The following is a 26,873-nucleotide window of genomic DNA, read 5'->3' as shown; positions in this document are numbered from 1 at the left end:
TTGTGTGTAAAATTTCCCCACCTACTAGATTGTAAGCTCTTCGGGGCAGGGTCCTCTCCTCCAATGTCACTGTCTGTATTTGTTTGTCATTTGCAACCCCTATTTAATGTACAGCGCTGTGTTATGTGTTGGCGTTTCAAAAAACCTGTTTATTATTATTATTAATATTAATAATAATAATAATAATACTAATATTTAATAATAGATGGTGGAGAGAATACACTTTGTCAAAACCCCTCAGGAACCTGGTAGGATACTAACCCAGACATATTTGCTTTTCTTTTCTTACAAATAATAAGACCTAACAAACTTGTATTCTTTAAGTAATTGTCAGTTCTGTCTGACACAAAAGGCCTGATTTATTAAAGCTCTCAGAGACTGAAAAGGATACACTTTCATCAGTGAAGCTGGGTGATCCAGCAAATCTGGAATGGATCTGGTCCAGGATTCGAAACATTTGCTAGCAAATAGAAAATGACTTTGAAGAAACTCATTCCAGGTTTGCTGGATTACCCAGCTTTTCTGATGAAAGTGTATCCTTTCTTGTCTCGGAGAGCTTTAATAAATCAGGCCCATTGTGTCTGTCAGTTCTGACTATTGCTTAAAGAATATGGGTTTGGTAGGTCTTGTTTACCGTGTTTCTAGTCCTGTCAATATTTTGTTAGGTGTCAAATATGTTTAATGATGTTTACTCTCCATCAGAGTTTGTAAGCCCACATAGGGCATGTTAAATGATAAAGGGGTGGTACTGTTAAATGTTATTAAAAACCCTAATTAAAAGTCTGAAATATAAATTGACCTAAGGGGCACAAATTGCTCAATACCCCCAGCAATCTATGAAGGGACCCTGGTTGAGAAACTGCAGCAAATAGTTGCAGTGGGTGGCTTCCTTTGGTGTAAACTACACCAGTATACTATTACAGTGTAGCAGAATGCTGCAATTATTTGCTTCGTAAATAATTTCCATCTGTTGGTGACGGACAGCTTATAGATTAGTCACAGGCAATTTAAGCAACATGATAGCCAACTGTCCATGTACCTGAGGCCAAACATTCATCCTCTCAGCTGGGGCCTCCCACAGATCTTTCAACAAAAGAAGTGGATGAAGTCTTATGCGATGACCACACCCCCTCTAGCAGATCTTTCCTCTTTGTAAGGACAGGTGCTCTTACACCTCTGGCACTGATGACCTATTAGAGATTACAGTTTCAATATATAATAGAGAATATATTATCATTTTAAAATCTGATCTTAAAGTACATGAGCAATGTGTAAATATCGGAACAAAAAATCCAATTTGTTCCACATAAAATACTGTTTCCCCGAAAATAGGACCTACCCCGAAAATAAGCCCTATCATGATTTTTCTGTATTTTTAAGGATGCTCAAAATTTTAGCCCTACCTTGAAAATAAACTACAAAATATATAAATACATGGACGAGAGGTGCTCATTTAAGGAAAAGTGCTATTGCTGGACATGAGGAATTGATGTAAATGGTTCTAAAGGAAAGTCACAAGAAATTCAAGATGGAAATCAGGGTTTGGAGAGTTATGATGATGATTCATAAAATGATGACATGAATGTTTTCTAATAAATGTTCATTTTTTTGTTTAAGAATAAATGTAATTGTTGTTTATGTAAAAATAAGACATCCCCTGAAAATAGGCCCTAGTGCATTTTTTGGAGCAAAAATTAATAATGGACACTGTCTTATTTTTGGGAAAACAGGATAATGGTATCTGGGGACTTTATTGGTTTATCAAATGGTAATAAACGTTACCATAGCAGTAGAATTGTACTGTTGAGCTTCACTGCTCCTCACTTCATTGGACTTCAGACTGAAAGCAATACTGTATGTGACTTTTTCTGATATTTCAGCAATTTTGTGGATGTGAATAATATTTCTGATCATTATATTGCAACTAGAGTAAAAATCTGTACGATCTGTATAACTTGCTGTCGTGAAAATGTTGGAACAAGTGAAAATGTGAAAGTAGAATTTGGAAATATTTTTCAGGCCGAAATTGCAATACTAACTCATTGTTAATGACTCCAATCACCTGCCGGGAGTGAAGGAAACATTCAGTACTTCCATGTATGAAGAAGCACTGGGCCAGGTACCAACCACCAGCACTATCACTCCATAGCCCTGTGTAAAATATAAGGAATGGAGCTGTGGGTGGAGCAAGGAAAAGGTTAATATCCGAATGGGAGAGGGGTATTGAAGTGAACCTGTCATTTTGCAATGCATAAACAAAGCATGGGTTCATTTTACATTTGCAATGTCTGATTTCTGCATTCCTTTTTCAAGTCACTTGATAGTAATGTCCGGATTGAGGTGACAGCTGTTGCACTTCCTCTGAGGCTCACTAAACATAACTCCTACAAACCAATAATGGCCCTATCGGGGGAAGGGAGATGGGGTGTGCCAGTGCCACAGAAAAATCCCTTCATTGTGCCTAGACATAGCAGTGCCAAGATTGGAGATAAAACCCAAAGATTGGTCTGTGTTTGCCTGTTTGGGTCATTTGAAGAACAGAGCGAAACGCGTTAGTAATTGTATGTACAAGGGTCATCATTATGTAGGGATAACTATACATGATATAGTCTGGATACAAATATATTGTGTAGGTTTTTTCTTATGATATGAATTTTTGGTAAAAATAAAGATTAATTTAAATGTCTTTGTGTTAGGCCCATGTGACACCAGCTGTTCTCAAAAACATGCCAGGGTAGATTTGCTAAGAGCCCGCCATCTCCTCCTATGGCATTGCATGCTTGTAGGGCGAATACGGGAGCTGCAGCAAGCCGCAAGTGATCGACATTTTGCAGGATCTGAGACACTGAGGAAGTTTTCTTGGTAACGTGTCAGCTGCACCTTAGTGATCATTGGAAAGCCCATCGCCAGGAGGATCACCAATGTTATGTGGCCATTGTATGGGGCCCTAAAGATAATACCATATTGGCGATTTCCTAGTAGCGATTTTTTACTGCTGAAAACACAATTGCCAGCGATTATCACTGATTTGTGAACAGCGACGTAGCTACAGGTCAGTTTTGTGTTATATTATTACGTTTGTTGCTACAAATGTCTCTCCTTCTGTGATTTGTAACTAGGCAACAGAAGCGCAAATGCCGATCAATCGTCGTGACGAAGCGATACGCTGTAGAAACTTAATTGCAGGGCTATGATTTATTATAAAATTTTAGATAGCAATTTCTCAGGAAATTACTGATTTCTTGTGACTTCAAGTGAAAACAGATAAAGTAGGCCACCTGGAAATGCTGATTTGTGATGGTCTATCAATATTGTTATGGGGTTAGGATATACACAGTCACTTCTCATACTTAGAAGAGGTAAATAAGGAGCACTGGGCATGGTTAGTAGATAGATCCCAGGCACTGTGTTTGCCCGGCTCCTGGAACCCACTGTACAGTGAGTTTGCCTCTTTCCAGGAAATGGCTCCCCCAGGCTCTACCAGGCAGGAAGGCCCAACTCAGGTTGCCATAGATACCAGACTCTTCCCTGTTGCCAGGCGCCCTCCCTTTCTCTGCTCGCTCCCGGTTCCGCCCCTCCCGCCTCAATCCCCGCCCACAGAGCGTGCTGATTGGTTCTTGGAGCGCGCACGGGGGGACTGGGCTTTCCTGAGGTGACGAGAACGCGCTGGCAAGATGGCTGCCCGGTTGTTTTGATGAATAATCCTGTGTGAAGCGGCGGCGGAGGTTGTTATCTCTTCCGGTGCCTGTGTGAGAGACGGTAGAACGGTGTGCCCGAGGCCTTGCTGCTGACAATGAGGAACTGAGGCCGCCTGTCTCTCACATCCTGGGACCCTGGACTCTGCACCCCATTAAGGGCCCTCAAACGCTGCCTGGCCTTTCTCTGCCCCCTTCGACTTTGTCCCTCGACTTTCTGGCTCCCCTTTATTGTTTTGGCCCCTAGACTCTTCCTGCGTTCCTTTAACCTCTAAACTCTGCCTGTCCATCCTTTGGGTCCCTGGACTCTGCCTATCCATCCTTTGGGCCCCTGGGCTTTGCCTATCCATCATTTGGCCCCTGAACTCTGCCTGTCCATCCTTAAAACCTGATTCTTAATTATTTGCTCATTTACTGTCTGAGGCACCAAACTCTTACCCTGTTACTCCATTTAGGGTCCCCTTTTCTTTATCACCTTGCTAAACTATAAGCTCCATAAGGGCCCCTGTTTTTAGTCATCTGTCCCCCCTAGGTCAGTCCTTACTCTGCCCCCCAGACTGGAATTGTCTCATCTGGGCCCCTGGACCGGTTTGCTTCCATTTCCATCCCCCCCCCCCTTATCTTTAGGGACCTCCAGGATCTCACATCGAACACCTGAACTCTGCCAGCCCTCACCGACCCCCTATTGTTACCCCCGACAACTCTGCCACCATTAAGAGGAGAAACATGGAGGAGCTGAGCGCTGATGAGGTGAGACTGACACTTTACTAAAAATAAATATAATGTTTTGCTAAGTATTACTTGGATATCTTAGATTGTAAGCTCTATGGGGCAGAGTCCTCTCCTCCTCCTGTGTCACTGTCTGTATCTGTCATTTGCAACCCCTATTTAATGTACAGCGCTGCGTAATATGTTGGCACTATATAAATCCTATTTAATAATGATATCATCATATTTATTGTACGTGGTCATTGGCAACCATATGGCTGTATTGGCGAATTTATAGGCCAACCATACCATACACATATACCATACGGTATTGCCGGACTTATAGGCCAACCGTACCATACACATATACCATACGGCTGTATTGCCGGACTTATAGGCCAACCATACCATACACGGCTGGGAAGTAATCCAGCCTGTCTTCACTTTTCACTGCTCTTATATTTGGTGTTGTTTTCCCTATAGCTAAGTAAACTGCAGTTTTTTTATAGTCTATTATAGCCCTGCCTGATCACTGTATACCTAATACATTGTTTCTCTACATATTTATAGAGGAAGTAAACTGAAAAATGCCAAAAACAAAATCCACTTACCTTCAATCCCTCAGGGCAGTTGATCGGTTCGGAGGTCTTTTCCATCGGGTCCCGCATCGTCCCAGCATTCGTCTCAGAGCTGGAGAGCCGGGTGGCGCCATCTTCTCTTCTTCTTCTGTGTTCTTCTTCCTACGTCAACTGACCCTGGCGTGAGATCGGGTGACGTAGGTTAGAAAAAAATTGCCAATCTCACAGCGCATGCGTATTATAGGCAATTTTTTTTGCGATTCACGAAAAGGCTCCTTCTGCGCATGCCTGAGATGCTCAGGAGGCTCCCATTCATTTTCAAGGCAATCGAGAAAAAAGGGCCAGTACTGCACCCATTTTTTTTTTTTATTTAAAAAAGCGTGTTGTACTTAAAAATCAATAGAATTTTTACTTTACGTAAAAGGATTGTCTACCTTTTTATGTAAAGAGAAATTTAAAGAGTTTAGGTCCGCTTTAACATAGGAGAACCTTTGAAATCACTTTCAGGTCTTCAGGAAACTTGCGCTATAAATTCTATATCCATAGCTCACAGTATATTAGTGTGGTGCTCAGTAGGAGGAAATCCTCTTACATTGCTGGCCATTGGGAAGAATGTCACCCTTACAGAGAGGTCAACTACTATTGACACCAATGATGTTTTTGGCTAAGAGGTACAAATTGCTCAAGGAACTCCTGAAAGGAACCCTGGTAGAGAAACCTTGCACCAGACCATCCTTTCACAACTTTTTAATTTGGAAGAACCCTTGAAATAACTTTCAGGTCTTCAGTGAACCCCTGCTATAATTATTATATCCACAGCTCACAGTACATTAGTGTGGTGGTCAGTGGGAAGAATTCCTGTTACATTGCTGGCCATTGGGAAGAATGTCACCCTTACAGATAGCCAAAAACATCATTGGTGTCACTTAAACTGACATGAGAGGTACAAACTGCTTAAGAAACCCCTAGGAAACCCTAGAGGAACCACTGCTCTAATATATAGACATCTTGGTCCTCCCCAGCCCCTTTTAGCCGGGCAGACCACCCAGCACTTTTCAAAAAACACCCAGTTGTTTGTGGATGGGTACTGAAAAGTTGGATCACAAAACAGTAACCACCACCAACCTACAGCTTCTTCCCACCCAACTTAAAAAAATTCTAGGAAGAACACTGGACATTATTATGATACATATAGACAGGTGAACAATCAACCTGATTGCTGCAATCCTCACACACTGATCTGCGGATTTGTATAAGAATATTTGTGTTTTTATGTGCTACAGTAGACCTATGTAGTATTTTCTGTCTGTAAATATTTTCTAAAAACAACTGATCTAATATGATGTTATCACAGCTGTACGTAAGTAAGATGAAGAGTTTGGTCAGTGATTTACATACCTGACTGGCCCCCGCACTGTGTCACTGACTTGTTTACTAATATCGATTATTATCGTGCTTTCAGGTGGATGACCTTTCTCCCTGATTCTTTTATCCAGCAACGCATCTTTTTAATGTCTAGGAATATTTTGTTTTTGCAGTCATATAGGTTCTGTCAGATTTTCTCAATCCTTATAACATGGGGGGAAACCCTTGAAATAACTTTCAGGTAACCCCTCCTATAATTACTATATCCACAAATCGCAGTATATTAGTCTGGTGGTCAGTGGGAAGAATTCCTTTTACATTGCTGACCATTGGGAAGAATGTCACCCTTACAGATAGCCAAAAACATTATTAGAGTCAGCGGTCATAGACCTGAGTGGGACAAAATGCTGAAGGAACCCCTTGCAACCTCTGAGAAACACTGGATTATGTGGATCAGTTTGCCTGGAAAGGTGATCACAGACCCACCAGTTTCTATATGGTGTTAAAACACCTGTAGACTAATGACATGTCATCTCAGTAACCAATATCCTACTCTTATCGTCACACTAATTAGTACTGATTTACCCTGTTATTAGTCCTACAGACAGATGGGCTCACCTAATTCACTATATCATATGCCTGTTTGTTTTCATTTCTGCCTTTACATAATTAATTGCTGATATCTGTAGGAATCTGCAATTTTATTCTACAGACTTCAACGATACCAGTAAATAACCCCGCACATTTGTCCTCACATGTTGTGTAGATCAGTATACATTAAACAGCCCTTGAACAATTTTAAATACAGTCCCTGCTCAAGGAATAACCCTTAATACCTGCGACTCCATATCGTAAATACCATCTGTTTCTTTTTATATTTTGTTAAGTCTTATCAGTCCTGTACAGATTTGTTCCTGCTGAAAATTAGTTCATTGGTACCACTACTACTCAGTTGGCTTTTCTGGCAAGAAAACATCATACTTATAGATCAATCGTTACTTGTTTATAGTTTAAAAAAATAAAAATAAAATTTGGCCCATCTTCATTCGAATATTGTGCAGATGCCAAAGAAGTTGCATTCTGCAGAGCACAGTATGATGGAATAGTTTTGGTTTCCAGAAAACCCACCCTCCATTCTGCTTGTCACCAACGGCCTCTTTGGGCATTTACCTATCCGTCACGCCGATCTTTCCCTTAGCATGTGCAAGAGTGAGCACCACTTTCTAGTGACCTAGCACCCAATATTCTGCATGTGCTAAGGGGCCTGGGCATTTTCATGTGTTCAAACCAGAAATTTTTTAAAACCGGAGAGAAGAAATTGTAGGCGGGTGGCAGCCCCTGTACTGTGACCCAATTTTTCAGTAACCACTAAAAAAAGTGCCGGGTGGTGTGCCTGGCTAAAAGGAGTTGAGGAGAACACTGAAATAGGTTGTTGCCAATTGCAACAATAGGTTGTTGCCATTGGAGGAGTCTGCTGCGTTCTCTCCAGCCTCTCATCACTTTTGAGTAACCACCCAGCTGTTTTGGGGTGGTTACTGAAAAGTTGGGTCACAATACAGGGGCCACCACCTGCCTACAGTTTCTGGAAGGAAGATGCTGTTTTGGCAACAATGTGGGTGTAAGCATATTTACTAAAAACTACCACAGCTAAAATAAGTGAACATTTAACAAAAAAAAGCCATAAATGCAGGAGTTGCACTTTAGTTAAACAATCATGGGAGAAGTTTTGAAAAAAAATCCCCTTAGTAGCCAATCAGATTCCATCTCTTTCTCCAACCTGTACTGGGATCCTAATTAATTCTATGAGCATCTCTGATTGATTTATATAGAAAGAAGTTTTCTCTGTCTGCTATGCAGTTGAATTCATCTTGTGTCTTCCCACCTCAACTGACGCTAAAGAGAAAAAAAAAACCCAAACATATTCATAAGGATTCTATTGTTCTCCTTTACGCACTTCTGTTATTTTTTTAAACCAAGATTAGGGGTTTATGCCAAAAAAGATAGCAAATCAGAGTGAAGTTTTTACAGTTCTGCTGCTAGTTTGTATCCAATTGGTAACAGATTAATATGAAGAATTGTAATCGTTTATTATGTGTCATTACATTACACAGTTGTGTACATAAATCCTCGGTGCTCAGGTGAATTAAGTATTAGAAGCCTTTCAACATGCTTTCAGGTAACAAAGGCTTGCAAATTAAATTTTTATATGTGTTTACTTTTTATTTTTATAGAACAATAAAGCACAACAGTGCCTACATAAGGTACAAAGGCAAGGGAAAAATCCTCAACATGATCAAAGTTCAAATCTCACTCTTTTTCCGTCAGAAATGTTTTGTAATGTTATAAGCAAAACTAAGATAGCCCTATTCAGTTAATATTTAAGGGGAAAAGGTTAAGATGGCTTTTTCCTGGCATAATAAGGGCTTCGTTCTTTTATCAAGTTGGTCATTGCCAACTTGGCTGTTCCAGTTACCGGGAAATGTGTTGCTCTGGTGCATTGTCCTGGAACTGGCACTATTACTAGGAACCAGGTGAGGGAGGGAAGCCAAGAAATTTTTAACATCTGTCACCTCTATTGCCCCTCCCCCCCATCTGCCCTGGAAGGCTTCCTCTATTGCCCCCCCACCTGCCCTGGTAGTCTTCTATTGCCGCCCCCCACCTGCACTGAAAGGCTTCCTCTAATGCCCCGGTAGTCTTCTTCTATTGCACCCCCCATCTGCTCTGGAAGGCTTCCACTATTGCTCCCCCCCATCTGCTCTGGAAGGCTTCCTCTATTGCCCCTCCCACCTGTCCTGGAAAACTTACCCTCTAGCCCCTGGACACCTGCACATTTTCTTAGACTGTGTGCCCTAACTTATTCACGTTAATGTGCAGCATGTTGATGCACAGTTTGTCAAGGTGATCCATTACCTTTGGGTCACCTAACATTCCCACGATACTTCTTCCTTTCCTGGACGTGATTTTCGTCAGTCTTGATGGGCCAATGTGATGGAACTCATGTGCAGGCATGCGGGAGTTTACTCATTCCTGCCATGAGCAGGGGAAGCCGGAATTGCTGGGTATTCGTTCAACAAAGGCAGAACTGCACAGCTCAGTTTTTGTTTTGTTTTTTGACCCAGAGTGATCAGGCAGGTAAGGATTATTGCAGAATGGATGTCACCTGTCCATTTCTGCACAAAAGACCTGCCTGATCATGCAGTTTTGTAACTTTAAAAGCTACAGTGGTCCTGGTCTTTTCCAATTGCTGACCATGCTGCCCATTCCTTCTGGTTGAACCAGTCATGGATCCTAATTTTAAGTCAGTGACTCCATTATCCATGCCAAAAAGCATTTTCAGGAGACGGTCTGCTATGGAATCTTCCATTTTTCTCCTTGGTGTCCTTTAATCCCACCAGTGATTTATCTCTTTGTGATGATGTTAAATCTTGACGGGTCTGTTACCTGTTTACATGTGTGTATAATATAAATCGAATGGAAACCCCCGTATTTTATTTTCAGGAAGGTTCTTCAGTATAAAGCAAGGTATTTCCTGATTTCTTATCAGCCAACACTGACTAAATAGGTTAATCTAAAACCTGACTGTCATTCTATGTACACAGTCTGATTTAGACTTTCAGATTACATCGTGCTGACCAATATCAACATTTAATAATCCATTTTCCTTTGGGAAAATAAAACCAGACATGATTTATTTCCTGATGCTGTGAAGCCGTCGTGTGTTGTGAATGCCATGGCTGCTCTATAATTTGATTAGTAATAACCAGCACCAGACCTTTTTTTTTTTTTTATTATATGTTTTGTCATCCATCCATATGTACAGTAAATACCATGGCACTAATCACTGTGGTGAATGTACACTTTGTGTTTAGAGGAATGTCTGCCAGGGCAGATATATTTTAGTTAAAACAAAATTAGCTAAGAATGTGACTCTTGGATGTTCATTATTAAGTGATGACTGTTGGAAAATATTGACCTACTTTTCTACTAATGTGAATGTCACCTGAAAATAGCAACGATTATGTGACTATAGAGAATGAGCTTTGTGAACAAAACAAATTGGCCATGTCCATAGGCCCTGGCAAAGCAGAGATGTAGCATAAGAGGAAGCAGCAGCACAAGGAGCCAATTAAATCATAATCTGGTAAGAATGGCATGCTGATGGAAGAGCAAGTGACCCCTTTAAGCGTAACTAAACCCTGTTATACTTGCCTGTCCTTTTATCATTGTATGGCTCTACCATCTTCTTTTGCTCTTCGGCCAACTTGACCCTGGGTCAGAATGACGTAACTCCTGTGTATCCATGTGGGAGCTCTTGGAGGCCCTGCAAATGCAGGGGAAGCCAGACGTGCAGCTCAGCTACTTTGAAGGCCCCATGTTGCGATCAAGCAGGTAAAAATAGTTATGTAAAAGGAACATCACCTTTCCTTTTCTGCAGTATAGCCCTGCCTGATCCATCATTTTAAAAACTGGAGCTTTAGTTCAGCTTTAACATGCTTTTTCTTCTTTCACTGTCAAACACCATGGTTACCTGGGCTCAAAGGAAGTGGGTTGAATGATGCTGGACATCAGACGGGGACATCTAGTGGCAGAAAAAAGTGCTTCTGGGAAACCAAGTATTAAAGTATTGCAGCAAAAACTGGTTCTCTTTCTTTTCTCATGCAATTCATTTTATCTTGTTTAAGTGGTGGTGTACATTCATAAGTTTGTCTAAGAAGCATGATAAGGATTTTCATTAATCAGGTCACGGTATAGCTACTAGTAGTAATAGTTAGTCATATTGAATGGAACTTTTTTGTAACCTTTTTCTAACTCCTTCAGCTTCCTTTGTTCTGATTTGTTTTTTGGAAAACATTCTCTAGCATCTAAATCCCCTCTTCTGTTTATGTTCAGCTATGTTCCTGACACTTGTTTAAACTGAGGAAGCCACTAGGAGAAGTCTTTGAAATTGCAGAACAAATTTGTTTTTGAATTTTGCAAATAATGACAACAGCAAGGATATTTTCGCTGATATCTGTTTGCAGAGATCTTTGTGTTGATTTGGACAGGAAATAGGGTTGCATTTGCCTGATGTACGATGTTGCAACATTTAGCTTTTTCTGCTTTCCCAAAAGGCAGCGCACTATTATATCGCTCATGCCTCTTGTAAGCATTGAAATCTGGGGCCAGAGTAATTTTAAGATTGTAAGCTCTTCGGGGCAGGGTCCTCTCCTCCTGTGTTACTGTCTGTGATCGTCTGTCATTTGCAACCCCTTTTTAATGTACAGCGCTGCATAATATGTTGGCGCTATTTAAATCCAGTTTAATATTAAAGCTCCTTTTGTTGACTTTGGGGGCTGGGGGGCTTGCAGCCGAGCATACTGTTCCTAAGAAATGTTTTCTTTAAACCTGCTTTGAAATGTTGTTGTGTTTTTTGGTGCGTTTCTTTATTTTCCTTCTGGCAGTAATGTGTTATATCGCAGGATAACTGGGGTAGAAGTTTCCCTACATCTGGTGCTGAGCTGGCACCCACTCCAGGAAGCTTTACGGATTCTATGGAGTTCTGTAAATAGTTTATTTTGTCTGCTTTTTCAATTACAAACCATTTGCTGAAAATTTATAATTCCATGAAATCCTCATTTTCTTTTTAACTTTTAAGTCTGGAAATAAAAGTAAAAAAAATTCTCACAAGTAATATAAAATCACATCTGATGTGCCAGTTTCTAAAGGCGGTGAGGAGCGGGTGAAAGGTCATCAGATCCGAGTACAGTGACTTCCCTGCTGTATATACAAAACACTTGACACCATGTTGTTTTTGTTGTCTGTTTGCTTTTGTTTTTCTGCTTTCGTTTGCTGGGAATCATTTCATTTGGATGCCGTGTCAGCACGTACGTGTACACTGTATAATGCATAGGATGTATTATCCTATAGCTGCTGTCATGTGTTAGATAAACATGAAGCTTGTTCACTGGACATCTTTTGTAGCATGCTGAATAAGCATGTAAGTGAAGAACATTCCAGAGGTCACTACAGGAGAGGACGTTAAAGGTGACCTATCCATAAAGATCAGTCCTTATATATATTAATCAGCAATGTCATTGACAAATTAGAATAAAAAGGTGCCTTAGTAGCAGGAATGAACACACACACACACATACACACACACACATACACACACACACACACGCTTCTGTGAAGTTTTTTTAATGATTCAAAAAGTGCAAACCTGCACTTTGCCAATAAAGGACAGGGCAACAGGTTTCCTTAATGTACCCCATGCATTGGCACCCTATGTGCTTTTCCTTTGTACCCCGGTCACTGCACTGATCTGATAGGAGAATATTTCCCAGTATCAAGTATTCGGGGTGGTTGACATATACCTAAAATTACTAATGCAAATAAGTAACCATAGAGATGTAAGGAGTTTTATGTTTGCATTGAAGCTCTATGGCCATCAAACTTGCATTCTTCAAAAGTCGGTTACGGTTATTGTTATTATTAAACACGCTTTATATAGCGCCAACATATTACGCAGCGCTGTACAATAAATAGGGGTTTCAAATGACAGACAGTGACACAGGAGGAGGAGAGGACCCTGCCCAGAAGAGCTTACAGTCTAGGAGGTGGAGGAAGTAACACACAATAGAAAGGAAAATATGTGATGGTGGGAAGTAGTGACGGTTTCAAAAGACAGAAGAAGATGGATAGGCAAATTTGAAAAGATGGGTTTTTGGGGGTCCTATAAATGAGCAAGCCGAAAAGGATGAGCAAGACCATTCCAGAGAGTCCAGGCAGCTCTAGAAAAGTCTTGGAGCTGTGCGTGTGATGAGGTTATGAGTGAGGAAGTCAGTAGTAGGTCATTGGAGGAGTGAAGAGGCTAGGGGAGGATTTTTCTGTGGAGAACTGTGGAGAGACTTGAAGGCAAAGCATGGGAGCTTATATTTTATTCTAAGGTGAAATGGAAGCCAATGAAGAGAACTACAAAGGGATGCAGAAGAAGAGGAGCCGTGGGAAGGATGGATGAGTCTGGCTGCAGCATTCATAATAGATTGTAGAGGAGAGAGTCGGGTTAGTGGAATACCAGAGAGGAGGAGGTTACAGTAGTCCAGACAAGAGATAAGTGTGTACGAGGAGTTTGGTGGTCTGTGTTACTTTGTTGGGTGCTTGCTGTGTAAGATGATCTTGGAGTGTAAACCTTCAGAAACAATTTACGCAGCTCACATATTTCCATCTTTCCTTTTAAAGATTTCAATGTGACGTGACCCATTTAGGGACTTCCACCCCATCCGTAGGCATCTGTATGGTCGTCTTTTCTCAAATTGTTTTGACTATGTACATATGCGCTATGCTTGTGTTCGGCATGTGTTCATGGCCTTTTCTTTTTTTTTTTTTTTTTTTTTTTTTTTACAGATAAGGCGTAGGCGCCTGGCTCGACTTGCTGGTGGGCCATCCTCGCAACCCACAACGCCGCTTACTTCTCCTCAACGAGAGAATCCTCCAGGACCACCAGCAGCAGCGCCGCCACCTGTTGCCTCTCACCAGCTTGGCTTAAATGTTCAGGGCATAACCCCAGCTACCTCACCCATCGGAGGGTCAGGTAAGTCAACAAAAGAGCAACTCGCTGCACCATTTTCTCATTTCACTGACCTGTATTAGGAGTTTTTTTTTTTTTTTTCAAAGTTTCTATCCTATCCTTAAGTTTTTTATTGCTATAATTGTTGATAAAATGATTAATAAAGAAACTAAATTCCAAGCAAAGAAAACACCCACACAATTGAAATAAAGTTCTACATAGCAAATGCTGCTTATACTCCCCCTGTAAACATTACACATTTAATGCGTGAAATGTTCTTGTAATTCATGATTGAATTTTCCACTTCCCTGCTATCATTTGCAGTGCTGGGCATAATGTTTAGAGCCAGTACAGGGCTCTTCAGAACCTAAAGTGAAAAGAACATAGTGTGTTCTTTTCATAGACTATTCTAAAATAGATCAGCAACTTTCCCTGGTTAACCGAACGTCAGGGTTGCTTTATACTGAAACTTGTCTTTATGAATTCCCGTACACAAAACGGCACTAGCAAAGGAGCAGCACGCTAACCTAGTCAGTACTTAATTGCTTTGTGTAATCTTACTTTATCAACATGCCTAAATAAGTCTGCCAGGGGTTATCGGATCACAGAAAAAGCTGAACTGGATGACAAATTTCTTGAGATGAAACTATTTTACTTGTTTGTGCGTTCAGCTATGAAACTTTTTATCTGGAGTTCAACTCCATGTGCAGACTTTGGTAATTTTTTTCAAAGTGTCCAATGGTAGATCTATGTTTACCAATGCTTCGTGTTGCATTTCTATTTTAAGATTTCACGGTATTGTATAGAACAGAAGTCTAACAAACTTCTGGTAGCAGCAATGTCATTGGAATGCAAAGTGCAGTTGATCCTCTGATCCTTCGAAGAGTGAACATTGGAGGCAGTAAAAAGTGGTATTCTCAAAGAGGAGATTCAATAAACAGGAAATTACCCCTTTAAAAAAGCCCAAATGTTCTTTGGATTTGTGCGGGGAAAATGCTGAGTCACAGGCAGGTCTGTACTCTCTGGCAGTTATTCTTAGAACAAGGTTGCGACTTGCTTGTGTTTTTATGAAATGTTAAGAGGTGTGATAGAATGTATATGTTGATTTCTCTCTATTTAAAGTAAGTGGTATAAGTGCTTTGTATGGGGCTGCGTAATATGTTGTCGCTACTTTAATAAATGATGATAATCATTTTCTCTTTTTTTGAATGTCTGACTGACTTGTTTTTGTGTTGTATGTCACAATCGTGTCTCGTATAACTAGTTTGACAATTTGCCTCAATTACCTTTGAGTGACAACAACAGATAAACAAAGCCAGTGCCAGGCATCCCCCTATACAATATGCCTTTTTTTTTATTAGGGTTTGTGCTACCTATGCACAATGAAATCCATTTTCTTTAATATATATCTAGAGCCAAAACGTTTGTTACCTTTTGGAGTTCGCAGATTGTGAGCACAGTTTACAAAGAAGCAGAATATTGCTTTATGGTGTCCTCACATTTTTATTCTTGCTTTCATTTAAAGCAACCTTCACCTCTGCCAATGTTTACTGGAACCGCTGCCAAGGGAGGTTGAGCCTGGAGGGTTGGTTCACACATCTTTTGTTGGAATATGTTCTTCAATACAGCCCTTGTGCAAGGACAAAACCGTTTAAGGCTTGAATTAAAGCAGAACTAAAATCAAATTAAAGCGTACCTAAGCTCAGAATTTTTACTTTGCCTAAAAGGGTAGACAACCCTTTAATTTAAAGTAAACATTTTGTTTGTTAGTATTTTTTTCTTTTTTAAGGATCAGCTCTGTCGTATTATTTCTTGATTGCCTAGGTGAGTGCAGACCCTTCCAGGATACCCACGTGTCGCGGAGCGGGAGGCTCTTGGCTGCTCCTTCTGCGCATGTCCAAGAATATTGGACATGCGCAAAAGGAGCCCTTTCATTAATAGGAAAATTGCCAATCTCACGCATGTGCAGTATGATCGGGAAGTTTTTTCCCAATCCACATCACCCAATCTCGTGCCTACTCTGTGCAAGATCGGGTGACTTAGGAGAAAAAGAACGCGGAAGAAAAGAAGCAAAGATGTTGACGCCTGGCTTTTGGATCAGGTAAGGCTTTGTAGAAAGGGATAGGCAAAGGCTTTCCTTCCGCGAAGGCCTTCCTCCTTGCTCGAGCAGTCAAAGTGAATGGTCAGCGCAATGTTAGTAGAGCACATCCTGGCTTTCTGCTGCGAGTGCCGGGACTGAATGAATGAATGCCTGCATGGCATGGTAGTTATGCCATCTTAGCCTGGCCAATCAAGATGACCAAAGATTGCAACAAGGCCAGTATACCGGGCATTAATTCCATGATATTTCTAGTTTAAACCAACTCGATTGGGGGAAAAAAAAAAAATGTGTTTTTTTATTTTTTTGACCCATGGCAATGAGTTACATTGGGTTGTTACATGTTATGGGCAAAAAAAAAAAAATGGATCCATTCTAAATAAAACTGCACTGTAATATGGCATTAAAAACAATACAAAAAAAAACACCACCACCCACCTGATACCCCTGCTCGGGTCTGGGGAGTCTTGAAATAATGTGACTGAAATCCCTACCAGTTTGGGCTGGGGAAAAGATGAAGAAAAAAACCTAAACTGAAATTAGCTCACGTCAATAAAAGCACGTGAACATGTGAGCCATCCAGGGGCTCGGCTTCCAAAGCTGTTTGCGAGCTGGAAAAACACTGCCACGAGGATAACACATCACAGCCTCCTGCCGGGACAAGCTGTTCTGTTTACATTACTGACTGCTGCTTCTATGTCTAAACTTGGTGCTTTGCTCCATGTGGTCACATGATTATATAGATGAGCTGACATACTGGGATCACCTGCAATGGGTGTCAAACAGGAACATTGTGTGTTATTCTGGGAGCAATAAGTTGCACTAAGCTCAGGCTGTATACATAATGGTTACAACATATAACTCTAGTAAAACGTTTTTAAAAACTTTTCTATGAGCTGACCCCATGCCTGTGCACATGTATATCCAGCAAATTAAAACACATCAGGAACCAGTGAATAAAAAAGTGCTGTGTGATGTTCTAATATAAAATAATAATAATTATTATTATTAATAAACAGGATTTATATAGCGCCAACTTTATGTAACATTTAATAGGGGTTGCAAACGACAAAACTAATACAGGCTGGGACACTGGAGGAGATGACCCTGCCCTGAAGAGCTTACAATCTATTAGGTGTGGGAATTAACACACCATAGCATGGGAGGTATGTAGTGGTGGGAAGTAGTGACGTTTTCAAAAGACAGAAGAAGATGAGTAGGCAAGTTTGAAATAAATGGGTTTTCACAGCTCTTTTAAATAAGCAGAAAGTAGGATCAATAATGTCCGCACATTGGCATGGTAAAGAAGTTTGGACACTACAGAGCCTCCATGAATGCCATTTCTTAGTATATATTTGGGATACCTTATGTACCTAAAGCTGAATGCCTGTGTGGGTTTTGGTGGGAACCCTAACCAAGAGCTTGACATCTTCATTAGGAACTAAAGTTCCACATTAAAAGTAAAATTGGGATAAGTTAATGGACAGGCAATGTCCCATATGCAATCAAACACTGACACTGCCTGGTTTTAGTTGTCGAAATCACTGAAATGTGATTAAACTCACATGTCTGCATAAGTCATCCCGGCCTAACCAATCAGGTTGGCCAAAAACCAAAATTGGGAAGTAAAGAACTAATAGGATGGTCGAGCCCGAAATGGAACCGGGATAGGTGAGTGTAAAAAGGGTTTAGTTCTGCTCTAAGTGAACTTTCCAAAAACCATGGTGGTGCCTTCAATGTCCTCCTGTTATAAACATACTTCTTTTATACATGCATCTCAACCAGAATAAACGCGACTGTAATGATGTGCAGATTCTGACTTTAGCCTTTCAGTTTTGAATAAAACTTTTTTTTTTTTTTTTTTATACGATTGGGTAGATTTCCTTTATGTTCTGTTCTAGAGACACAACAGGAAATGAAAGAAAATCGATATGGGGTGACCCAAAATTCCCACTGAGGTTTCCTATTTCCAGTAAGACAAATATCTTCCCAGTAGCAATAAAAAAAATATGGTGGGCCTTTAATGTTTTGGCTATAGATGTGTTTTATGGGCCACTTCAACTATTGCTGTGTTTTTTTTTTTTTTTAAATGTAGTTCCTTTCCATTCTTATTGCTGCCTAGAGCACCACTACACACACAAAAAAGTGCATGTTTCTCTTTTTTAAAGAATAGCTAATAATTTCTGTCCTCGGGTGACAAATATTCTGCTCCCTAATGAGAAATGTACCCTACAAAACGAACCAGCTGATCCCCATTGCAGAGCTGCCGTGGTATGTTCATGACCGGTCCTTCGACCTGCTTTTATGCAACTCTTGCTTAAATCCGTCTGCTATTCTCGGAATGTAGTCGTAACAACAGTCGGCCCAGTTTTAAGTCCTAAGCTGAACACGTCTATGATCATTGGCTGTATTTAAAGTATATATGAACCATAACTGATGACTTTTACCTGGCTAAAATGGTGCGTCATAAAAGGTTTCCTTTTTTATTTTATTAAAATATTTTTTTTTTTTTTTAATACTTGGTGCATTCCAGGACTACTGACCCCCTCCTCCCACCTCTTTGCAGCTTTGAACTTTGTACATGCGTTGCAGTAATGGCTTTACGTCATGTTTCAGGGTGGTTAATATAATAGGACATGGAATACAAATCATTCTGAAAGCTAGGTGGAGGTTCAGAATCTACAAATTAATCACCTGATTATTATTGGAAAACACTTGTAATTATTTCTATTTTTTGTGATGTTTTTTTAGGTGTAGTAGAAGGGGATTTTAAATCAATATTGTATTGCATTTAGTACCTTGTAGTCCTAATTTGGTAAAAGAATTCCGGCATACTAATTTCGCTGCATGGTGAGAGTTTTGCTTTTAAGTCAATCAGTATTCTCTAACACAATTTATCAATGGGCTGCCATTCTATAAGCAAACGTGACATTTTGTGTGTTCTTTTTCTCCTTTAACAACCTACACAGAGGGATATTCTAAACAGCATCAAATAAAACATTTTCAGAGTATTTTTGCAGAGTTTAGGGGTAAATAACAGAAGCATTCATCAGAATCTACGGATAGCTTTGCATTGCTTGTAGTGAGCAGAAATCTGTGCGATATGGCGGCACTTGTGTGCTTTTGTGTCTGCACAACTTTGTCTTTGCATAAGAGAGACGGGCCTCAATAAATGATGGTTGCCATAGAAACTATTAAAAGGCAACTGTTGAATACAATTACAAGGCTAGATTTGTTATCTCAGAGATTCTCTACATACAGTTATAGAGCAGCAAGTCTATTCCTGTTGCTCCTCAATACCCTTCAACAGCTTGCTTTGCTTGCTGTGCCCTGCCATTTCTAATGTGTACATACAGAAAGTGAACTGCTGGCATTTACAGGCAGGCGATTGTGCTTTGGAAAGAACTACAGGAAGGTGATAGACTGCATTGTTTTGTGAGGAAGATTTGTTTGCTTTTGTTGTAGTTTAGCATCTAAATTTTGGATATTTGGGTATCGCCATCACAAACATTAGTGTCATGTTCCTGCTGAAGTGTACATGAACTCTGAAGGCTTTTCTACTAGTCAGGAGTATTATCTGTGGGCTACCTGCAGCAGATTTCTTTCCTCGTTATTGGCTTGCTATGCAATGTGTTTGTGTCCTATCCCCATCAGACGCACCTTCATTATAACTAGTGGCTTGATGACTGGTGGGTAAAAATTTAGGAAGCAGCGAGAAAGCTGGAAGAAAGCACTGATTGCCAGAAATTAATAAAAAAACAGAAGCAGGGGGTTACTTGCTTTACAAGACCTCAGTTATAGCTTCCTCTACTGCAAGGAGAACAGTGAGCACATGTGAAGCTTCCTCCAAATCTGAGTTTGAAGAAACAGTGCATAAGCTTTAATAACAAAGGGGTTTCTTTAAATACTATTCTGATTTTCTGAACTGGACAACCCTGCATTTGTCTGCACCTATAATGTTTTCTCAGATAATGAGGAATACAGAGGCAAACTAATGCACCCGAAGTCATGCAGCATTGTCCACGTAGTTCTTAAGGATCTCTCTGCAGAATATATTACAGCTGAGTAACAAAAATTCTTCAAGGATCCATCCCAGCCTATGGATGGACAATTGATGAGCAGCTGATCATCACTCTGTTCTTCCTACGCTCTCACAGGTTTAAAGAGCACTCTGCAATGCTGTGGAGCTTGACTGAGGTACAAAAGGATTCAGATGCTTTCACCAGCTGTATTTCAAAACTTTTTTTTTTATTAAATTATAAAGTCAGTTTTAATAGTGGACATCTTTTCATGCTTTGTCATATAAGAATAGAAAAGATGCTTGTTGTGTAGCAACCTCACCAGCAGCCATTAACCAGTGTCTGTCTGATATAACTATCTGCCATCATTCCAGAATGTAGAAGCTCCAGTCATAGCTGTGCTCTTCCCCTGCTGAGGTGTCAGTACTGTGCATGTCTGCGGGTCGGAGCTTTCAATTCCTTTCAGCCTGTAATAGGGTGAATTCTGACTTCAGCTGTAACAAATTTACATCAATTTGAGTTGACAATTGCGACAGTCAGGTTTAGGTGTCCTCATGTACCCTGTGAATCACTGGGCTGCTCAGAAATTATTTTTCTTTCTTGCTCAGTAGAAAGCTAACAAAGTAAAAGATATCTCCAGCCAGCTATAGAAAATGGCCCAGGATCAATGCAGTAAGAACTTCTGTTACCTATACCATCTAATTCGATTGCAGCTGTCATTTTTCTTGCTTATGTCAGGACTCTCAGCATCTCATAAACTAATTTTAAATTGCAGAGTGACTTCATTTCTATTGTGCATTGTGACTGATGAATATTATCTTTGGCATTAACTTTATATGCATTAATGTACAGTTCATTGGGATGTTTTATTTGTTTTGCTCTGGTCTCTTGCAGGGGTGGCCCATCGCAGCCAGAGCAGTGAGGGGGTCAGTTCGCTCAGCAGTTCCCCTTCGAACAGCCTTGAAACACAGTCTCAGTCGCTGTCACGTTCCCAGAGCATGGACATTGACAGTGTTGCATGTGAGAAAAGGTAACGCACTTTTTTCTCTTTTTTTAATTGCATGCATATTTTCGCCTTACCTTCACTCTCGGCGTTGATAGCTTACAAAAATAACCAACAATTCTTATAATGGGGAGCATGTGACTTGCTGTCCTTCCACATGTGCAGTGATGCTGCTTGGTGATTGGCTGCTCAAATGCCCAGCATGTTACATGGGGGTATGGAGAGAGCCCTGAGCCCTGCATGCCCTCCAGTCAGTGATCTGAAACTTTTTCAAGGCATCTTCTTTTGGCTGAAGAGTCTGAACATAGCGGCTAAGGAGAAAAGAGGCCATGAGTATATGGAGCAATATTATTTTTTAAATGCTTTCTGTGCTATGGTTTCATGTTTTTTTATATAAAGATTGATACATTTTTTTATCTAGACAACATAGACATGTCACTAACCGTATAAATGTAAAATTTAGAGGAATGCAATGGTCACATATTTATCCCCATTCTTTGAGTTCTTATTAGTGCAATCTTTAACCTTTTGTATTCAGATTTCCAGCCAAAACATCCTGTTATGGTGAGAAGCCAGACATTGCTGTGAGCAAACCTTCTTGTTTCTCCTCTTTGAAGTACATCCCCTTATCACATCCCTTGTAGCAAGAGTAGTGGAAAATTTCACACACCGCACATATTTTTTTTCAAGCATGTAATTTTTATTGGGATTATTAATAAGAAATGTGTTTACTTGTTGATGTGGTATAAAAAAAGATGGGGTGGGGGGTAATCTAGAACTAACATAAAACATTACAAGGTGTATACTAGAAACCTATCGAAAAAGATTATGCTCTGCCGCTCCACCTAACCAACACGTTTTTATTGGAAATCAGAGTAGAGATTAAACCGTGCACATTTTCCCTACAAATTCCCCAGCCATAATTTTGGCTGATAATTGTGTTGTGTAGCTTTGTTGACCAAATGTGAGGCAGAGGATGGGGTAGCCCAGAGCTTAAACACAGCTAAAATCTGTGAAAGCAGAGATATGACTGCTTTGTACACCAGACAAAGGTTTTTTATTTTTGTAGGTATTACTTGTTCATGATTAACCTCCTGGGCAGTTCATTTCTGTTTGGATTTATGTCTAAAAGCGGTACATTGTTTTTCATTAAAATGTATTGTACAGTATAATACAATAGTATGAGTAATACAGTTTGAAACACAAAATCATGTAACAATAATAAATAAATTAAAAAAAAATAAAATACATTTATTGATAAATTTAATGATAAAAGATGAACTTTGACATGATTTTGTGTTTCAAACTTTATTATACTCATACAATTATGGTATACTGTAAAATAAATTTTCTTGAAAGACAATGTACCGCTTTTAGACATGGAAATTCAATGTACAGTTATTTTGTATTGAATGCAATACAAAATCATTTGAAATTCTTGCTGTGCCCCTAAAGGCGGCTGTACGCGCTGACGTTACCGGGAACTTCTGGGGAACGTCAGCACACTCGCCGGGGGACGGATCGAGGAAGAAGACACTGCCAGAGGATGGCAGGAGCCGGCTGGAAGACACTGATGGGACCAGGTACCGTATTTTTCGCCGTATAAGACGCTCCGGAATATAAGACGCACCCAATTTTAAAGAAGGAAAATCTAGAAAAAAAAAGATTCTGAAAGATTATTCCCCTTCTGATCACTCATGTGCCATTCATATCGGTATTCCCCTTCTGATCACTCATGTGCCATTCAAATTCCCTTTCTGATCACTCTGTGCCTTTCAAATTCCCTTTCTGATCACTCTGTGCCTTTCAAATTCCCTTTCTGATCACTCTGTGTCATTCAAATTCCCCCTTTTCCACTGTACGGCAGTTAGGACAGGGAACAGCAGGTGGCGCTGTGCCGGCTTCTTTCGCTTTGCTTTACAGACAGGAGAAGACACGATGCTGGCAGAGGAGAGAAGAGACAGACGCTGCATGCAGCCAGAGACACACGCAGGATCAGGTATCGGGTGAGTATATTATTTTAATTATTTTAGAAAACATTTGTCGTATAGGATGCACTAACTTCCCCCCCCCCAGTTTTGGGAAGAGTGCCTCTTATACGGCAAAAAATACGGTAAGTGTTTGTTTTTGTTTTTTTTTACTTTAACTACCCCGAGTCTGACCGCTTTGAACTTGTTTCTTTTACCCCGAGTCACACTTGTGGTTAACTCTGGGGAGGTTTAACCCAGCCAGGGCACAATGTTTGCATCATGAACGTAAAACATACTGCATAAGAGTCAATAGTTCTGTTACCGTAAAGATTGTCTGGCTCTCAACCACTGACTTTACAAAGGAAAAATGTCTTGGCAGGACTCTGTGTTGTGACATCATGTGCTTTTTTTTTTTTTTTTTTTTACCAGCATGTCCCAGGTAGATGTGGACTCAGGGATTGAGAACATGGAGGTGGATGAGAATGATCGCAGGGAGAAAAGTCTGACAGACAAGGTGATTTGACAAATTCTGCTTTTCCTAATATTTGTCTTTGTTTGTGTACATGTGAGTGATGCTTTTGGTGGACTTCCAATTTCACTTATTCTGTTCTAAAACTAAAAAAAAAAAAAAATAGGTGTCTGTACAAAACTGTAAATTGTAAATTAGATAGGACCTTACAAAAATATATAGGTGATTTAACATTCCTAGACTTGGCAGTGAAGTTATGCCTGTCACTCACTGGATCAGAAGGGGACTACAATCATTTTTTGGGTTTGGTCGTTAGTTCCTGGTTTTAGCAGTTATCTACTTTGATGTTTGCTGCCACTATGCTTAGCTGTCACTTACCTGATCCTTATCCAGCACTTTATTACTCATTCTGTTTTTCATAAACCAAGTTTGGTCTGTAGTAATGAACATCCCTCTAGCCTGCAAATTTAAAGGATTCATGCTGCTAGGATACCAGAAGAAGGGGCAGTAATAAGTTCTGGAATAAATGTCTAGGCACGTAACCACTAGATAGGGGGAGTGAAATTATCTGGATGAACCCTGTGTTTTGTGTCTGGTTTTTCCTGGGTTTGTTTTTCTTTATTTAAAATGGACCTGATACATGGATTTAGTTTTTGTATGGAATATATTGTAAATGTTTCTGATCTTTTGTAGGAACAGTCTTCAGGCACTGAGGTATCCGAGGAGCAGTCACTGCAGCTGGTCTGCAAAATTTTCCGGGTATCTTGGAAGGACCGCGATCGGGATGTCATTTTTCTGAGAAGTCTGTCTGCTCAGTTCAGACAGAATCCTAAAGAAGGTATTTAGTTCCTGTGATTTTTTTTAAACATGATTTGTTAGTCCGAAACTTCTATGTCATTTGGTAATTTTTGCTGAGATCTCCAAAAACAATTACATCTGAAACAACTGACAACCAAATGGTTAGCAGCTGAGATTGTAAGACTTCTTTTCTCTTTTGCTGTAGTCTTTTCCAATTTTAAAGACCTAATTGGACAGATTTTAATGGAGGTCTTGATGATGTCCACGCAGTCAAAAGATGATAACCCATTCGCTAGCCTGACAGCTACATCACAGCCGATTGCCACAACAAGACTACCTGAAAAGACTTTAACGCTGAATTCGGGGTCGAGTCTTGGCACCAGTCCCATGTTCTGTAGTTCAGGATCATTTGGTGCCAGCTCTGTATCCAGGTAAGTACATTTAACGCTAATTGAAAGAAAACACTGTTAATCCATAGCAACCAATCAAGCACATTCTCTGATGCGTTAGCTATAGTAAAGGTTTATATGGACTACAGCACTTTACACATACTGTATAACACTGTCACTACTGTTTTGTGTTATACTGTTAATACTGTTTTGTGTTAGTGTATGTATGTCCAAAATGTGTTTTTTTTTTTTTTGTTTTTTTTTTCATAAATAGAGTTTTATTACCCATCAGTTGATTTGTTCTGCTCTTTGTCCTGTGCGTAAAGTTACTTTCACTTTCTTTATAAGGAGTCGGTAAGAGGAATTCTCTACAAAATGACCAGAGGTCTCTCTTTAGTTGCTATTTTACAAAGAAATTTTTGTCGGGTGATGGTTTCGGTATAAGGGGTGCATAGGATCCTGTAGCAAATACCTATAGCAAACAGCCACCATTGGAGTTGTACAGCATCAGAGTCCATGCTTCTTTTCTCATTTGACTATTCTGCCTTGGTTCTATAGTTTAAACTCTGTGATGACCCTGTGCAAAATAAGGGCACTTCTAGAACTTGGCTGAGATAATTAATAGTTGAAAGCTTTGTGAAGCAGGTCCCAAGGGATTTTGGCTTTTCTGCAACAAAACGTCCTCAGTCTTCCTATTTTAATGAGTTCCAACATTGGAAGACTGAGCATTTACTTTAAGTCTCATCATAGTTCTACTTCTGCGGGGTCATCACCCAAACTGAAAAAAAAAGGCAATTATGACAAACAAAAATGAATCCTTAGATATTGCTTGGTGGGGAAGTATTGTCATGAGTTAATTCTAAAATTAGTACTTAAATGTAAACATAATAGTTTATTAAAGTTTTTTTTTTAATGTGTGCTCTTATTCGATGATATTTTTTTTTCTGATCCAGTTTATATGGTACTAGTCCGGTTCTAACCACCAGTCTGGCTTCTGGAGCACGTATGACTGCTCCATCCACCATTCCTGTTTCGGCCACTCCGTCAAGCGTCACTGGGCGAACTGTGCCCCCTAGCCCATTCATGACACAGAGAGGTCCTTCTGTAATTCACGCTTCTTCTCCGCGCTATCGTCCTTACACAATAACACATTCACGACCAATGCCTATTCCTTCCAGTCCTCGGATGGTCGGTCTTTCCCCCATGCATCTTTCACCAAGCCCACAAACCTTTACCAGCAGCCCACGTGCAATTCCTGGCAGCTCTCCCAGACAGAGGCTACTGTTATCTCCTAGACTGTCCTCAAGACAAAGTCGGGTACCACTTAGGTATTTTTTTCCTATGCGGTTTGCTCATGCATGACCTTATTGTATTCTTACATTACTGACTTCCTTGAGGATTTTTTGCGTGTATATTTCCTAACCCTAAGGCTGCCTCCTTGTGGAAATTAGCAGCTATTACAAGTTAACCTCTGCATGGTTCGCTAATGAATACGTATTTAATATATGTATTTAGCAATGTATCTAAACTTTTGTTTTTGTTCTAGGTAAGGTTTTTTTATTCTACTTTGTGCATGTCTCCAATAGTGAAATTTACACCCCTGGTATCTAGGTGACCATCAAAAAAATCAAAAATTTTAGGAACTGGAACAGTTCAAGTTATCTTCATGTTGTATCCATGGGACAAGAAGTCATGTCTATCCTGACCCTATACCTTTACAACAGGTTCAGATCTGCTTAGGATTGAATGATTCTGTATAGCTTCTGGTGGCTGGCTCTTTGTCAGCCATTCGGTTGCTCACTTTGCAGTTTCTGCAGAATTGACAGCTGGCAGCAGTGTGGTACTAGTACTGCTCATTGCCATAGCCATTCATTCTCAATAGGGCTGCAATGGGGAGACATTACTTGTAGCATCTTCCCCAAGGCATCAGTTCACTGGTATGAGGAATCGGTAACTGCATTGCAACTTCATGGCCACTCTGAACATGGCCTTATACCCCCTAAATCAGTGTTTATCAATCTTCATACCATACGGGAAATTTTCAGGTCTTCAGGGAACCCCTTTTATACTTACCGTATTCACATTTTTCTTCTTACATTGACGGTTATTGGGAAGAATGTCACCCTTACAAATAGCCAAAAATATAAATAACTGACTTGAGAGGCACAAAGTGCCCATGAATTAGGGGGCCCATAGAAACCTCTGGAGGAACCCTAGTTGAGAAACGCTACT

General features: G+C 40.2%; 1 protein-coding gene across 3 annotated transcripts in view; it reads left to right on the top strand.

Moving 5' to 3' along the window:
* Positions 1-3,645: 3,645 nt before the first annotated feature.
* Positions 3,646-26,873, top strand: part of UBE4B (ubiquitination factor E4B) — a 41,058-nt gene continuing 17,830 nt past the window's right edge. For 2 of the 3 annotated variants that reach the window (XM_072427083.1, XM_072427082.1), the window contains exons 1-6: positions 3,646-4,445; positions 13,733-13,919; positions 20,907-21,042; positions 23,415-23,499; positions 24,148-24,292; positions 24,458-24,683. In XM_072427083.1, the coding sequence (XP_072283184.1) occupies positions 4,422-4,445; positions 13,733-13,919; positions 20,907-21,042; positions 23,415-23,499; positions 24,148-24,292; positions 24,458-24,683 (803 nt within the window). In that variant the 5' untranslated portion in view covers positions 3,646-4,421. Of the gene's footprint in view, positions 4,446-13,732; positions 13,920-20,906; positions 21,043-23,414; positions 23,500-24,147; positions 24,293-24,457; positions 24,684-25,594; positions 25,970-26,873 lie in introns of all 3 variants that reach the window. The other variant, XM_072427080.1, reaches the window with a different exon arrangement.

The sequence above is a fragment of the Pyxicephalus adspersus genome, chromosome 11 (assembly GCF_032062135.1).
Source record: "Pyxicephalus adspersus chromosome 11, UCB_Pads_2.0, whole genome shotgun sequence".
NCBI lineage: Eukaryota > Metazoa > Chordata > Amphibia > Anura > Pyxicephalidae > Pyxicephalus > Pyxicephalus adspersus.
This window is presented reverse-complemented; position numbering and strand designations above follow the sequence as displayed.